The sequence below is a fragment of the Mytilus trossulus genome, chromosome 5, assembly GCF_036588685.1.
Source record: "Mytilus trossulus isolate FHL-02 chromosome 5, PNRI_Mtr1.1.1.hap1, whole genome shotgun sequence".
NCBI lineage: Eukaryota > Metazoa > Mollusca > Bivalvia > Mytilida > Mytilidae > Mytilus > Mytilus trossulus.
Genome location: NC_086377.1, coordinates 66496201 through 66510249, shown reverse-complemented (window position 1 = coordinate 66510249; position 14049 = coordinate 66496201). Strand labels below are relative to the sequence as shown.

The following is a 14049-nucleotide window of genomic DNA, read 5'->3' as shown; positions in this document are numbered from 1 at the left end:
ACAATCAGTAATAATACATTGACCGTTAGTAATATAAGACATTGACATTCATAAATAAGACATTGACCATGTTGACAGTCAACTTTAAGGCATAAATAATCAGTAATAAAACAATAATTATGATAGTCAATCAGTAATAAGACAATGGCAGTCAGTATTAAGGAATTTACAGTCAGAAATAAGGCATTTACAGTCAGTAATAAGACATTGATAGTCAGTAAAAAGGTATAAAAAGTCAGTAATAAGCTATTGACAGTAAGTTATAAAGCTTTGACAGCTAGTAATAACACATTGCTTGCCAGTAACAAGACATAAACAATCAGTAATAAGACATTGATAGCCAGTAATAAGACAATCACCGACAGTAATAAGACATTTATAGCCAGTTATACAACATTGACTGCCAGTAAAACGACATTGACCGCCAGGAGTAAGACATTGACCGTCAGTAATAAGGCATTGACAGTCAGTAATAAGGCATTAACAGTCAGAAATAAAGCTTTGACAGCCAGTTATAAGACATTGACAGTCAGTAACAAGGCATTACCAGTAAGTAATAAGGCATTAACAGTCAGTAAAAAGCTTTAACAGCCAGTAATAAGACATTTGCCTACTGTAATAAGACATTGACTGTCAGTAATGAGGCATTAACAGTCAGTAATAAGACATTGACAGTCATAAATAAGGCATTAACAGTCCGTAATAAGACATTGACAGTCAGTAATAAGGCATTTACAGTCAGTAATAAGACATTGAAAGTCAGAAATAGGGTTTTATATTTAGACATTGCCAGTCAGTTATAAGGTATTGACAATAAGTAATAATGTATTGACAGTCAGTTGTGATGAATTGACAGTCAGTAATAAGAAATTGACTGTCAGTAATAAGACATTCACCGTTACTCATAAGGAATTGACAGTCAGAAATAAGCCATTGAGTCAGAAATACACATTGACAGTCAGTTATATCATATTGACAGTCAGTAATAAGACATTGACTTCAGTTATATGATATTGACAGTCAGTAATAAGACATTGACTTCAGTTATATGATATTGACAGTCAGTAATAAGGCATTGAAAGTCTGTAATAAGATATAAAAATTCAGTTAATAGGTGTTGACAGTCAGTAATAAGGCATTGACAGTCAGTAAAAAGGAGTAAACGGTCAGTAATAAAACAAAGACAGTCAGAAATAAGGCATTACTAGTCAGTAATCAGTCAGTAATAAGACATTGACAGTCAGAAATAAGGCATTATCAGTCAGTTATAAGAAATTGACAGTCAGAAATAGGGTATTGTAATTAGACCTTGACAGTCAGTTTTAAGGTATTAATCGTTAGTAATAAAGTATTGACAGTCAGTAATAAGGTTTTGACAGTAAAAAACAGTGTATTGACAGTCAGTTGTGAGGTTTTGACAGTAAGTAATAAGTAATTGACAGTCAGCAAAAATGAATTGACACAGTCGCTAATAAGACATTGACAGTCACTATTTAGGTATTGACATTCAGTAGTAAGGCATTGACACTAATAAAAAAAAAATATTGTCAGTAATAAGACATTCACCGTCAGTCATAAGGGATTGAACGTCAGTAATAAGACATTGACAGTCAATAATAAGCCATTTAGTCAGAATAAGGCATTGACAGTCAGAAATATGACAGTGACAATTTACACACTGACAATCAGTAATATGATATTGACAGTCAGTAAAAAGGCTATGCCAGTCAGTTATAAGAAATTAACAGTCAGATATAAGGTATTAACCGTCAGTAATAAGACATTGACAGTCAAAATAGTGGATTCTAATTAAACATTGACAGTCAGATTTGAAGTATTGACCGTTAGAATTAAAGTATTGACAGTCAGTGTTAAGGTTTTGACAGCAAGCAATAATGTATTGACAGTCAGTTGTGAGGAATTGACTGTCAATATTTAAGTATTGACAGTCAGTAGTAAAGCATTGACAATCAGTTATAAGAAATTGACTGTCAGGAATAAGACATTCACCGTCAATAATAAGAACTTAACAGTCAGTATTAACGCATTGAAGTCAGTTATAAGGCATTGACAGTCAGTATCAAGGCAATGACCGTCAGAAATAAGGCATTAACCGTCAGTTATAAGATATGACAGTCAGTAATAAGCCATTAAGTCAGAATAATGCATTGAAAGTCTAAAATATGACAGTGACACATTTCACATTGACAATCAGTAATATGATATTGACAGTCAGTAATAATATCGTAGATTGGCAGGTAATATTTAGGTATTAACAGTCAGTAATAAGACATTGACAGTCAGTTACAAGACATTAAAAGTCAGTAATAAGGCATTGATAGTCAGTAATAAGGCATTGACAGTCAGTAATAAGACATTGACAGTCAGTAATAAGACATTGACAGTCAGTGATAAGGCATTGACAGTCAGTAATAAGACATTGACAGTCAGTAATAAGACATTGATAGTCAGTAATAAGACATTGACAGTCAGTAATAAGACATTGATAGTCAGTAATAAGGCATTGACAGTCAGTAATAAGACATTGACAGTCAGTTATAAGACATTGATAGTCAGTAATAAGACATTGACAGTCAGTAATAAGACATTGATAGTCAGTAATAAGACATTGATAGTTAGTAATAAGGCATTAATAGTTAGAAATAAGGCATTGAAAGTCAGTAATAAGACTTTGACAGTCAGTAACAAGACATTACAAGTCAGTTATTTTGCATTGACAGTCAGAAATAAGGCATTGGCAGTCAGTAATAGGACATTAACAGTCAGTTATTTTGCATTGACAGTCAGTGATAAGACATAATCAGTCAGTAATAAGACATTGACAGTCAGTAATACGGCATTGAAAGTCAGTAATAAGACATTGACAGTCAGTAATAAGACATTGACAGTCAGTTATAAGACATTGACAGTCAGTTATAAGACATTAAAAGTCAGTAATAAGGCATTGGCAGTCAGTAATAAGACATTGACAGTCGGTAATAAGACATTGACAGTCGGTAATTAAGCATTGACAGTCAGTAATAAGACATAATCAGTCAGTAATAAGACATAATCAGTCAGTAATAAGACATTGACAGTCAGTAATAAGACATTGACAGTCAGTAATAAGAACTTGAGAGTCAGTAATAAGACATTAACAGTCAGTTATAAGACATTGATAGTCAGTTATAAGACATTGACAGTCAGTAATAATTATAAGGCATTGTCAGTCAGTAATAAGACATTAACAGTCAGTAATTATGCATTGACAGTCAGTAATAAGACATAATCAGTCAGTAATAAGATATTGATAGTTATTAATAAGGCATTGACAGTCAGTAATAAGGCATTGACAGTCAGTTATAAGACATTAACAGTCAGTAATTATGCATTGACAGTCAGTAATAAGACATAATCAGTCAGTAATAAGATATTGATAGTCAGTAATAAGGCATCGACAGTCAGTAATAAGGCATTGACAGTCAGTTATAAGTCATTGACAGTCAGTAATAAGGCATTGACAGTCAGTTATAAGACATTGACAGTCAGTAATAAGAAATTGAGAGTCAGTAATAAGACATTAACAGCCAGTAATAAGACATTGACAGTCAGTAATAAGACATTGACAGTCAGTAATAAGACATAATCAGTCAGTAATAAGATATTGACAGTCAGTAATAAGGCATTGACAGTCAGTTATAAGACATTGACAGTCAGTAATAAGAAATTGAGAGTCAGTAATAAGACATTAACAGCCAGTAATAAGACATTGACAGTCAGTAATAAGACATTAACAGTCAGTATTAACACATTGACAGTCGGTAATATGACATTAACAGTCAGTTATAAGACATTGACAGTCAGTAATAAGGCATTGACAGTCAGTAATAAGGCATTGACAGTCAGTTATAAGACATTAACAGTCAGTAATAACACATTGACAGTCAGTTATAAGACATTAACAGTCAGTAATAACACATTGACAGTCAGTTATAAGACATTAACAGTCAGTAATAACACATTGACAGTCAGTTATAAGACATTGACAGTCAGTAATAAGGCATTGACAGTCAGTAATAAGGCATTGACAGTCAGTAATAAGACATTGACAGTCAGTAATAACACATTGACAGTCAGTTATAAGACATTGACAGTCAGTATTAATCCATTGACAGTCGGTAATATGACATTGACAGTCAGTATTAACACATTAACAGTCAGTAATAAGACATAAACAGTCAGTTATAAGACATTGACAGTCAGTAATAAGGCATTGACAGTCAGTAATAAGGCATTGAAAGTCAGTAATAAGGCATTGACAGTCAGTAATAAGACATTGACAGTCAGTAATAAGACATTGACAGTCAGTAATAAGACATTGATAGTCAGTTATAAGACATTTAAAAGTCAGTAATAATTATAAGGCATTGGCAGTCAGTAATAAGACATTAACAGTCGGTAATAAGACATTGACAGTCAGTAATAAGACATTAACAGTCAGTATTAACACATTGACAGTCGGTAATATGACATTAACAGTCAGTAATAAGGCATTGAAAGTCAGTAATAAGGCATTGACAGTCAGTAATATGACATTGATAGTCAGTAATAAGACATTGACAGTCAGTAATAAGGCATTGACAGTCAGTAATAAGGCATTGAAAGTCAGTAATAAGGCATTGACAGTCAGTAATAAGACATTGACAGTCAGTAATAAGACATTGACAGTCAGTAATAAGACATTGACAGTCAGTTATAAGACATTACAAGTCAGTAATAAGACATTAACAGCCAGTAATAAGACATTGACAGTCAGTAATAAGGCATTGAAAGTCAGTAATAAGACATTGACAGTCAGTAATAAGGCATTGACAGTCAGTTATAAGACATTTAAAAGTCAGTAATAATTATAAGGCATAGGCAGTCAGTAATAAGACATAATCAGTGAGTAATAAGACATTGATAGTTAGTAATAAGACATTGACAGTCAGTAATAAGAAATTGACAGTCAGTAATAAGACATTAACAGCCAGTAATAAGAAATTGAGAGTCAGTAATAAGACATTAACAGCCAGTAATAAGACATTGACATTCAGTAATAAGACATTAACAGTCAGTATTAAGACATTGACAGTCAGTAATAAGACAGTGGCAGTCAAATCTCCAAATGACAGTGGCAACTCTTCAACTACAGTACTGTCATTCCTTAACTAGATAATAGACCAACGACAAAAATAACCACAGAAAACACGGTTAATGTGCTCGTTTGTGCATCAAATTTGGCCTTTGTTAGTCTTGTATGATTTTAAATTTTAGTTTCTTGTGTATAATTCGGAGTTTAGTATGACGTCCATAATCACTGTACTATTATGCATAATTTTAGGGGCCAGCTGAAGGACACCTGCGGGTGCGGGAATTCTCGCTACATTGAAGACCCATTGGTTGCCTTCGGCTGTTGTTTGCTCTATGGTCGGGTGGTTGTCGCTTTGACATATTCACCATTTCCTTTCTCAATTTTATCATGTAAAATCGTTAAATGTTATCCTTACTATCAATACAGTATAAAAGGACGAGATGTGGTATAATCGCGAAAGAAACAACTATAAACTAGTGGGCAAACCAATTATACGTAAACAAAATAACAAGGATACGGTTTGTTTATGTTCGTCTCGAGCATCAATAATGAGACATTACTTGTCGAAATGAACATTTTATAAAGTAAAAAATAAGTGTCAATAATGTTATTTTACTAAAATTCCCAAAACAAAACATTTTTTGTATGCGTGTCTTACCTTTGTAACGGTCATTGTGACTTTTGTAGCGATTAGTTTGACCTTTGTAGCGGTTAGTGTGACCTTTGTAGCGGTCATTGTTGCCTTGGTGTCGGTTATACGCACGTCCATAACGTCCTGTAAAAGAGAAAGCAATAAATTACTTTTATGACAATTTATTTAATGATATTAATAACAACAGTTCAATCAAATTGCATACTGCCAAATTAATTTCAACAAATTATCCAGAGCTACATTTGTTTTGTGTTTTTATTTCACATTCTTTTTCATCATACACAAAAGATTATTTTTCTTAAGTATGGCTTGCACAGGTCTATAAATGTGCAATGTTTGTCGTTTTAAAACAAATCTTTATGACAAAAGCGATGATTTAAACTTTCCAATTGTGAATTTTCTATTTCTTTGTAGAAAAATATTCCAGCAGCGTCTATAAATGAAGTAAACATCTCCCAGTTAATACGATATCACAGGGCTTGGTTTTTTTCCGATCAGGATTTCCTTGAAAGAGGATTACTGCTCACAAGGAAGCTATAAATCCAAGAGTTCCAAATTGTGAAGTTGAAATTCTCCCTAGCACATTCTATAAACGTCATCGCGAGTTGGTTCACCGTAATGGTATATATCAGTTTCACAGATGACAACGATATGAATATGTAACAATAAACTATTTTTATATTACCGACTTTGGACTCCGGTTTTTATTATTTTTCAACAGGTTACCTGGTACTCGGTCAATTAAGAGCAGTCATAATAAGTAAAATCAAACATTTAATCGATGTAATTTGAGGTGAAAATTTACTTTTTTCCGATGAGTTTGTCGTGTAAAAAAAATCTGAAGCAGAATATTTCCCCCAAGAATTGTACAGATTAAAAACTTGATGAGACTTCTTTAAGTTGCCCTAACTCGACTTAGTACCAGGATGTCCTAGGTAACCTGTCGAAAAAAATTAAACTTCAGAGTCAAAAGCCGGTTAGAAGAAAATAGTCTATTGCCATATAGCTACAATCTCGTCCTTTTTCCCCGAATGGGACATTCGGAATGAGATTTTTCTTCTTACATGAACAACACGACGGTTTTCACATGTGGATCAGGATATGCTTACCCTTCCGGTGCACTTGAAACCACGCACAGCTTTTGGTTGGGTTTGTGTTGCTCAGTATTTTGATTTTTAATTATGTGTTTTGTGTATGTTACTGTTGTTGGTTGGGTTTTTTTTGTTTTTTTATCCTTTTTAGCAAATGTCGTTGTCAATTTGTTCTCGATGAGTTTGAATATCGCTTTGATATCATTCGCCTCCCTTTTTTATGGTAGAGTAGATTTATCCTGTCGGCTTCGCATGTTCGGATATTTTCTTTAGGGTATTTCATATTCCTCCACCGATAAAAAAAATAGTCTCTATGGTAACGCACAAGTAAAAGATGTTTTAAACAACAACAAACTATTATTGCAATAAAAATATCAAAACAGTAAGATACCTTGTAGAGTATATTCCACCAGGACACATAAAAGTAGAATTTTCAACATCATAAAAAATATCAAATAGATGACGCTTTGATGTTTCGGAGTCTTTCAATAACGGTCTTGTCGAGTACTGAGTGACGCCTTGATGTTGGAAGTCTTTATAAATGACGCCTTGATGTTCGGAGGTCTTTCAATAACGGTCTAGTCGAGTACTGAGTCTGTTTTATAGGCAATCACCACATCTGTATATTTGTATAGTATAGAAGTGCATTGGTGACCATCAAAAACTTGCAGTTTCTGATTTTGCTATTGATTTGTAATTACAAATTTTGAAACAGCTGGCTTTAATATATACACAAATGATGCAATGTGTTTGTTAAAATAATGCATTTATGAAATGTTTTGATAAAAATTTACATGTTTACATCCCGGAAAACATGTAAAATTACGCAAGACGAACAAGTTTGTACTTTTTGTGGAAATATATTGTTAATTAATATGCATAGACAAATATTATTGAAGTATTTTTCTTACTGAATTGTTGTGCAGCATTGCGTAGGAAGTTAGAGTTTATGTACTTTTTCAGTACAAATTTGTTTTAGCATTTTATTTAAACTTTATATCTGGATTACCACTGTATTTGTATTAGTAGTTTATTTCTGGATTACCACTGTATCGTACAATTCAGGTACAATAACTACTTGGTACTTGTTCAAAACTTTTTTATTGTACTTTTGCACAAACAAAATCTAAGTTGCTGTAAATTTCAAGGACTTAGTTTTTATACTTTGAACTAATTTACGTATTCTGTACTACAATGTCATCTCAATAAACTAATTGTATGTTTGGGCGGGGGGTCTCGCTGCGTTGAAGACCTATTGGTGACCTTCTTTTGTTTTCTGCTGTTTGGTAAGGTTTTTGTCTCATTGACACATGCCCCGTTTCCATTCTCAATTGTATGTGTATAGTTTTTAGGTAGGCTGGTCCGCTTCCTTGCAACAAATGGGTATATTTCTGTGAGAGACAAACAGATAGAGGACAGGGAACCAGTCGAAGATTAAGGAGACTCTCACTGCTACCTACCTCACAAATCTACAATATATTGACTTAAAAATCTATAAAATATATCATTTGATTCTACTGTCTTAATTATCACTAGAATCTTTTAGATTTAAAACCGACTGATATATTTGATTTATTGGGTTTTTTTGGGAGGGATATGCAAGTACCCGTTCACGTCCTCTCTATGTGTCTGTATATTTAACGCATCAATGTAAATATAACAAAATTTGATAAGACTGTCATTAAAGTGAGAGGGTAAGCGCTATAGAACCAGGTTTAATCCACCATTTTTTACATTTGAAAATGCCTGTACCAAGTCAGGAATATGACAGTTCTTGTCCATTCGTTTTTTATGCGTTTTGTTATTTGATTTTGCCATGTGATTATGGACTTTCCGAATTGATTTTCCTCTAAGTGCAGTATTTTTGTGATTTTACTTTTTAGATGTATCTTAATTTGTAACCATCTGATGAGTTAAGCATATTTCATGCAACTGTATTTTGTAGTTCGTTCTGATGTAGCACTGTTACACCACTGTCCCAGGTTTAGGGGAGGATTGGGATATCTCTATCATGTAGAATCCCGCCACGTATGTATGTACATGTATGTGCCTGTCTTAAGTCAGGAGCCTGTAATTCAGTGATTATCGTTTGTTTATGTGTTACAGATTTGCTTTTCGTTCATTTTTTAAGGCCTTACCTTATTTTCTCGTTTGAACAGTTTCACATTGTCATTTCGGGGCCTTTTATAGCTGACTATGCGGTATGTGCTTTGCGCATTGTTGAATGCCGTACGGTGACCTATAGATGTTAATTTCTGTGTCATTTTATCTCTTGTGGAGAGTTGTCTCATTGGAAATCATACCACATCTTCTTTTTCATATTATAAATTAAATGCCTTATATACCTTCGAGTTTTGCCATAAGACATATAGCTCCTTCATTTGTGTATTTTACATTGGTGAAACGCATTCTTTGGGCTGAACTGTTCACATCTTTCAAGAGAGGCGAAAAATACCCGAAGGACATCAAACCTCATATGTGGAACGAAAACTGACGAAGCCATGGCTGAAAAAATGAGACAAATAGACAAACAAATTATCAACCAGGTAAACGGCCCTAAGAATAAAGCTTGCTTTTTGGGAGTGCTGGTGGTGGTGGTGTCAAGAACATTGAGTGCAACATCTAGCTAGGGGTCAGCAAAATGTCGTTAACACTATACAAAACTAAAAATTACGTTAATGTTACGAATTGAATTCCCGCAAACCGACTCATAAAAAAATACAAAAAATAAACGGGTGCACGTCGCTATGTCATGATAAAGTTGGACTTTGACATTCTTTTCGTTTCTTATTGCTAGTTTTGAAATCCGAATTTGATGTTTCTGATTTCAAAACAAGCAATAAGAAGTCAGAAACATCAAATTCGGATAATGAACGGAAAAGCTTTGTGCTAAAGATGGAGTAATTAACTATGCGCGAATTCTTGAAATGTGCTTTTCCACAAAATTTGTATAACCAAATCTGTCAGAATAGTTTATTACCGGTGTGATATTTAACTGCATCAATAAATGCCTATTCGCAGTGATGCTCAATGCTTAATTCAAGAGGGCCCTCATGGGGTTTTTGATTATGTGATTACTTGGCCGTTTTTTTAATGATTATTTGATTATTAAGCCAAATATTTCATGATTATTTGATTACCTAGGACTGTATTTTTAGTTTATTATTATTTGATTACTAAAGATAAGCAAATATTTAATGATTATGTGATTATATTGGCAAAAAAATGGTGATTATGTAATTACTAGGACCCTCCCATGAGGGGCCTCAAAAATAAAAGAACTGATAAAACAAAACGCGGGAAGAGAAAATCTAAACCCAGGCAACGACGACGAATCATAGCTGAGATATAAAATGTATAAAGGAGAAATGAATAAATGCATTTTATTATTATTCACCAGTATTAATAAATCAATCGCCGAAATCATTTGCTCTAGATTTATTCGCAATGTATATAATAGTATATTGTTCCTTTTTTCAAGTTTTCCGAGCTATTCAGGAATTCATCAAATATTCGTACTTTTAAAAATTGCATGAAATCGCTTTCTTGAAGGGTGCCAGTAGCGATTCCAAATGGGGGTCCGCGAGAAGGAACCCCCTTTTTAATGACGACATGTGGTTGGAATCCCATAATCCTGGATTGGAACCCTCATTTTTAGGTGTAATACCACCAAATCATGGTACGTCACATCCGGTCACATCCGGTTGCATACGAAAGTAGGTCTAAAAAAATACTCCCTTGACTTTGACCGTTGTAGGTAATTAATCCTACATTCTATTGCAGTAAAACTATTTCTGTGTCATAAACATATGTCTTGGGTATTTCAAAACACCATTATTTTTTATTTGTGATATCTATAGAAAATTTTGTAATCTTGAGGTTACATGGTGACTAAACCTTGTACACAGATAGAATAAGGGGAGAAATTTGATTGGTTGACTTCCAATGAGGGTTATTTTCTTATATGCAATGAAATGTTATGTGAAACTTTTTCTATAGAACTGGACAGGATAAAACTTTACTCATGCCAAGTATTTCTTTATTTGAAACAAAGATAAATTCTGCACAATTTTTTGAAAAGTGCAAATTTAACAAAGACTAATAGGGGAAAATCAATGGTGGTATTACACCTTTACAAATAACTGGATATGCCCATGGTTGTAGTAGTCAGTGACTTATAACTGCTTAAATTCACGTCTTTTAAGTTGGACTCTGTGGGATAGTAGTCTATTTAGAAAAGATGGAAACACAACATAGAAAATTTTCTGAAGACTGAGCAACAAACATTTAGCGTTGTAACGTCACCGGCGCTCTATATGTACAGTACTTTTCTGGATTTATCTCCTTTTGTTATGGAATACGTTCCATGTCGGACATTCACTGAAATCGAAATCCTGAGCCAACTAAGGCGTAACTTGAACTCATAGATTATATCTGAACATTGATATCGGATAATTCTTAAGGATAAACATATCCTGCTCCACATGTGGCACCCGTTTCGTTTTGCTCATGGTACATTTGTAGTAAAAACCCGGTAATAAGTCTAATTCGGCACGGCACATTCGAGAAAAGTGTATAGAAATCATTTGAAATCATCTATTTCATCAGGAAGATTAAAATCATTTTTTTTAACTCTAAGCAATGTTGACACCAAATATACTTATATAGTGTTATATGCATTAGGGTAGCAAGCAAATATTCACAACAAGCATTCTGTGAGTATTGCATGGCTATACCTATTCCCCCTACGAAATAAAAATTCATTGAATGGGAACAAAATTCAAAGTTGATCTCTAACGTGTCACCATGGTCATGATGTTAACTATTATATAACAAATATCTAGTCAATATGTTTAAGCATGACGAAACTCTGCACATAATTATCAGAAGAAATTTAGAACTGGTCAGTAACTTTACTAGTCACGAAAAAAACACCAAATATCAAATCAATATCCTCGTAGTGGAGTGACAAAGTCGATAAATTTTCAACTTTAATGGACCACCCTACCTGCAGGCTTAATTATACATTTTTGGATAGAGAATTGATTAAAGTTTAATGTTTGCCTGGTCGTAGAATCGAAATATGGTGCATTTTTTTTTTAATTTGGGGTTAAAGTGCAGTGGTCGATTTTTTCACCGAAGTACATTTATTTCACACGGGGTTATGAAGAATCAAAAAAATAATATCACATTTGCTTTAATAAACAAAATTTAATTCTTAAATGAAGCAATAAACTGTAACAATTCACTATCCCACAAAAAAAAATAAAAAAAATTAAAAAAAATGGCGATTTTAAAGAAAATTTAGATCAGAAACAATATTTACACACAAAATAAACATGTTTATGACCTTTAATTGTTATTTTTTTCTTCACATATACATTTTACGATGTTTTTTTGATTTATACGTTTTTTCAAATTAAAAGAGAATAAATTATGCTTCTGGTATGGTATATGTCATTTGTCAGTGGCAAATATTTCACCAAAGGTATGTGAATGAGATCGAAACAATTAATTCCAATGCGTCAATGTTATGTGTACTCCAATAAAAATACATATTGTACGGATAGAAAAACAAAATTTCCCTTATTGCAGGATAGCTATGCATACATGAAACCCATAAAACAAGTAAAAAGTGGTCAGTCATAAATACACAAAATCAAAGAACCAAACAAAATACACAGGTTCAAATAATCGCTTAGTCGAAGTGATATTAACCACAAAGAAACCACAAAGAAACCAACAGTAATCATTTTGTTAAAAATATTGTCATGAATATATACAGCTTTACATGATTCACTCAGACCCCATTTTCATCGTCATCTTCTTCACTAATTTAAATGTGAGTAAGATAGTTTCTACAACTCTCAGAACCTTCACACGAACAAATAGTTGTACAACCTAGATTGTGCTGGTTGCAGACACAATTTTTATCGCAAGCCTTTTTACCCTTGCATGTGCAAATAAGGTCTTGAAGGAAATCTGCTGACACAGGTCCTTCAAACAAAATCGGTAGTAAACCATTTTTACCCTCTTGCCAACCAGAGTTTTTGGGCTGTCTGGTTGCTGGTTTTGCAATGTGTGAATGCATCCAAACTTGCGCCTGTAACATTGCACGGAGGATGTGTTGTTAAAAGGACGCCTCACATGGGGGTAATTTAACAAGATTCATATCTTTTGTTGTGGAAAATTTCACCCTTAACTTGTTTAGGTCTTCATGTAAATCACTGAATTTCCTCTTCGGATCGTATAACAAAGCAACAAATTTGCGTCCATCATGAATGGCGGATTCCTGATCTCCCGTGGAAAAACCTATCTGAAGGGATTGGAAATTGTCTGCACTTTTCTGCAAAAGTTTGTACATAGATTTTTTTCCGAGACCAAAAAAAGAAGAAGTCGTATCGCATCCTGTGAGGGCATGTGTGACTGGCAGTAAATTATAGATTGAGGGTTCAAGAGAGCGGCATATATCGTGAACAGGTAGAAAACGCCTTCTTTCTTTCAAATTTGATACTGACCCAGTTTGGAACCACATATCCTCTGTATTTTCAAGTTTAGGAAAATAGTGGACACAGAGCACTAACACATCAGTGTCAGATGACTTTATAATAATACGACCTTTTCTATCATTCGAAAAAATATTGGCATCTGCATACACCGAATGAAGAATCATTCGTGTATCTGCTTCTTCTTGTGTGCTGTATAAGTCAGTACATTTTGACAGGCCATCACAAGAAAATCTCTTGACAAATTCTAAGTTTTCAAAAACACCCTCGAGAAACAATTCGGTACCTCCCTCTAAAGGGGACTGTCCAAAATACCGTTCGCAATACTCACCAAGTAATCTGATAAGTGACTGTCTATTATTTTCTGGATTGCAAGGGAACTTTTTCCTGTCCGGAATTGCTCTTCCTTCAATAACCTGATAAAACTTTTGAGCTCCAAATGACAAGGTTCGACGCAATCTTTCCGCTGCTTTGATTGAATGTTTTACATCGTAGCGATGAAAAACATCGACCACTGATCCCGCATTCAAAAAACACATCAGAAGCATTGTTACATAGTTTCGTAGCAGATCACCAAAATGTGTTGCATTTCTTGACATCCATTCATTGAATAAGTCCCATACCATCACGTATCAAAACTGTATTTGCTGTGTCATAACTTGGAAG

At 33.7% G+C, this 14049-nt stretch overlaps 1 protein-coding gene across 1 annotated transcript in view; it reads right to left on the bottom strand.

Moving 5' to 3' along the window:
- Positions 1-7547, bottom strand: part of LOC134718223 (aminopeptidase N-like) — a 31823-nt gene extending 24276 nt beyond the window's left edge. The window contains exons 1-2 of the mRNA XM_063580717.1: positions 7269-7547; positions 5793-5909 (exon numbers count right to left, since the gene is read on the bottom strand). Coding sequence (XP_063436787.1) covers positions 5793-5909; positions 7269-7320 — 169 coding nt within the window. The 5' untranslated portion in view covers positions 7321-7547. The remainder of the gene's footprint in view (positions 1-5792; positions 5910-7268) is intronic.
- Positions 7548-14049: the final 6502 nt, after the last annotated feature.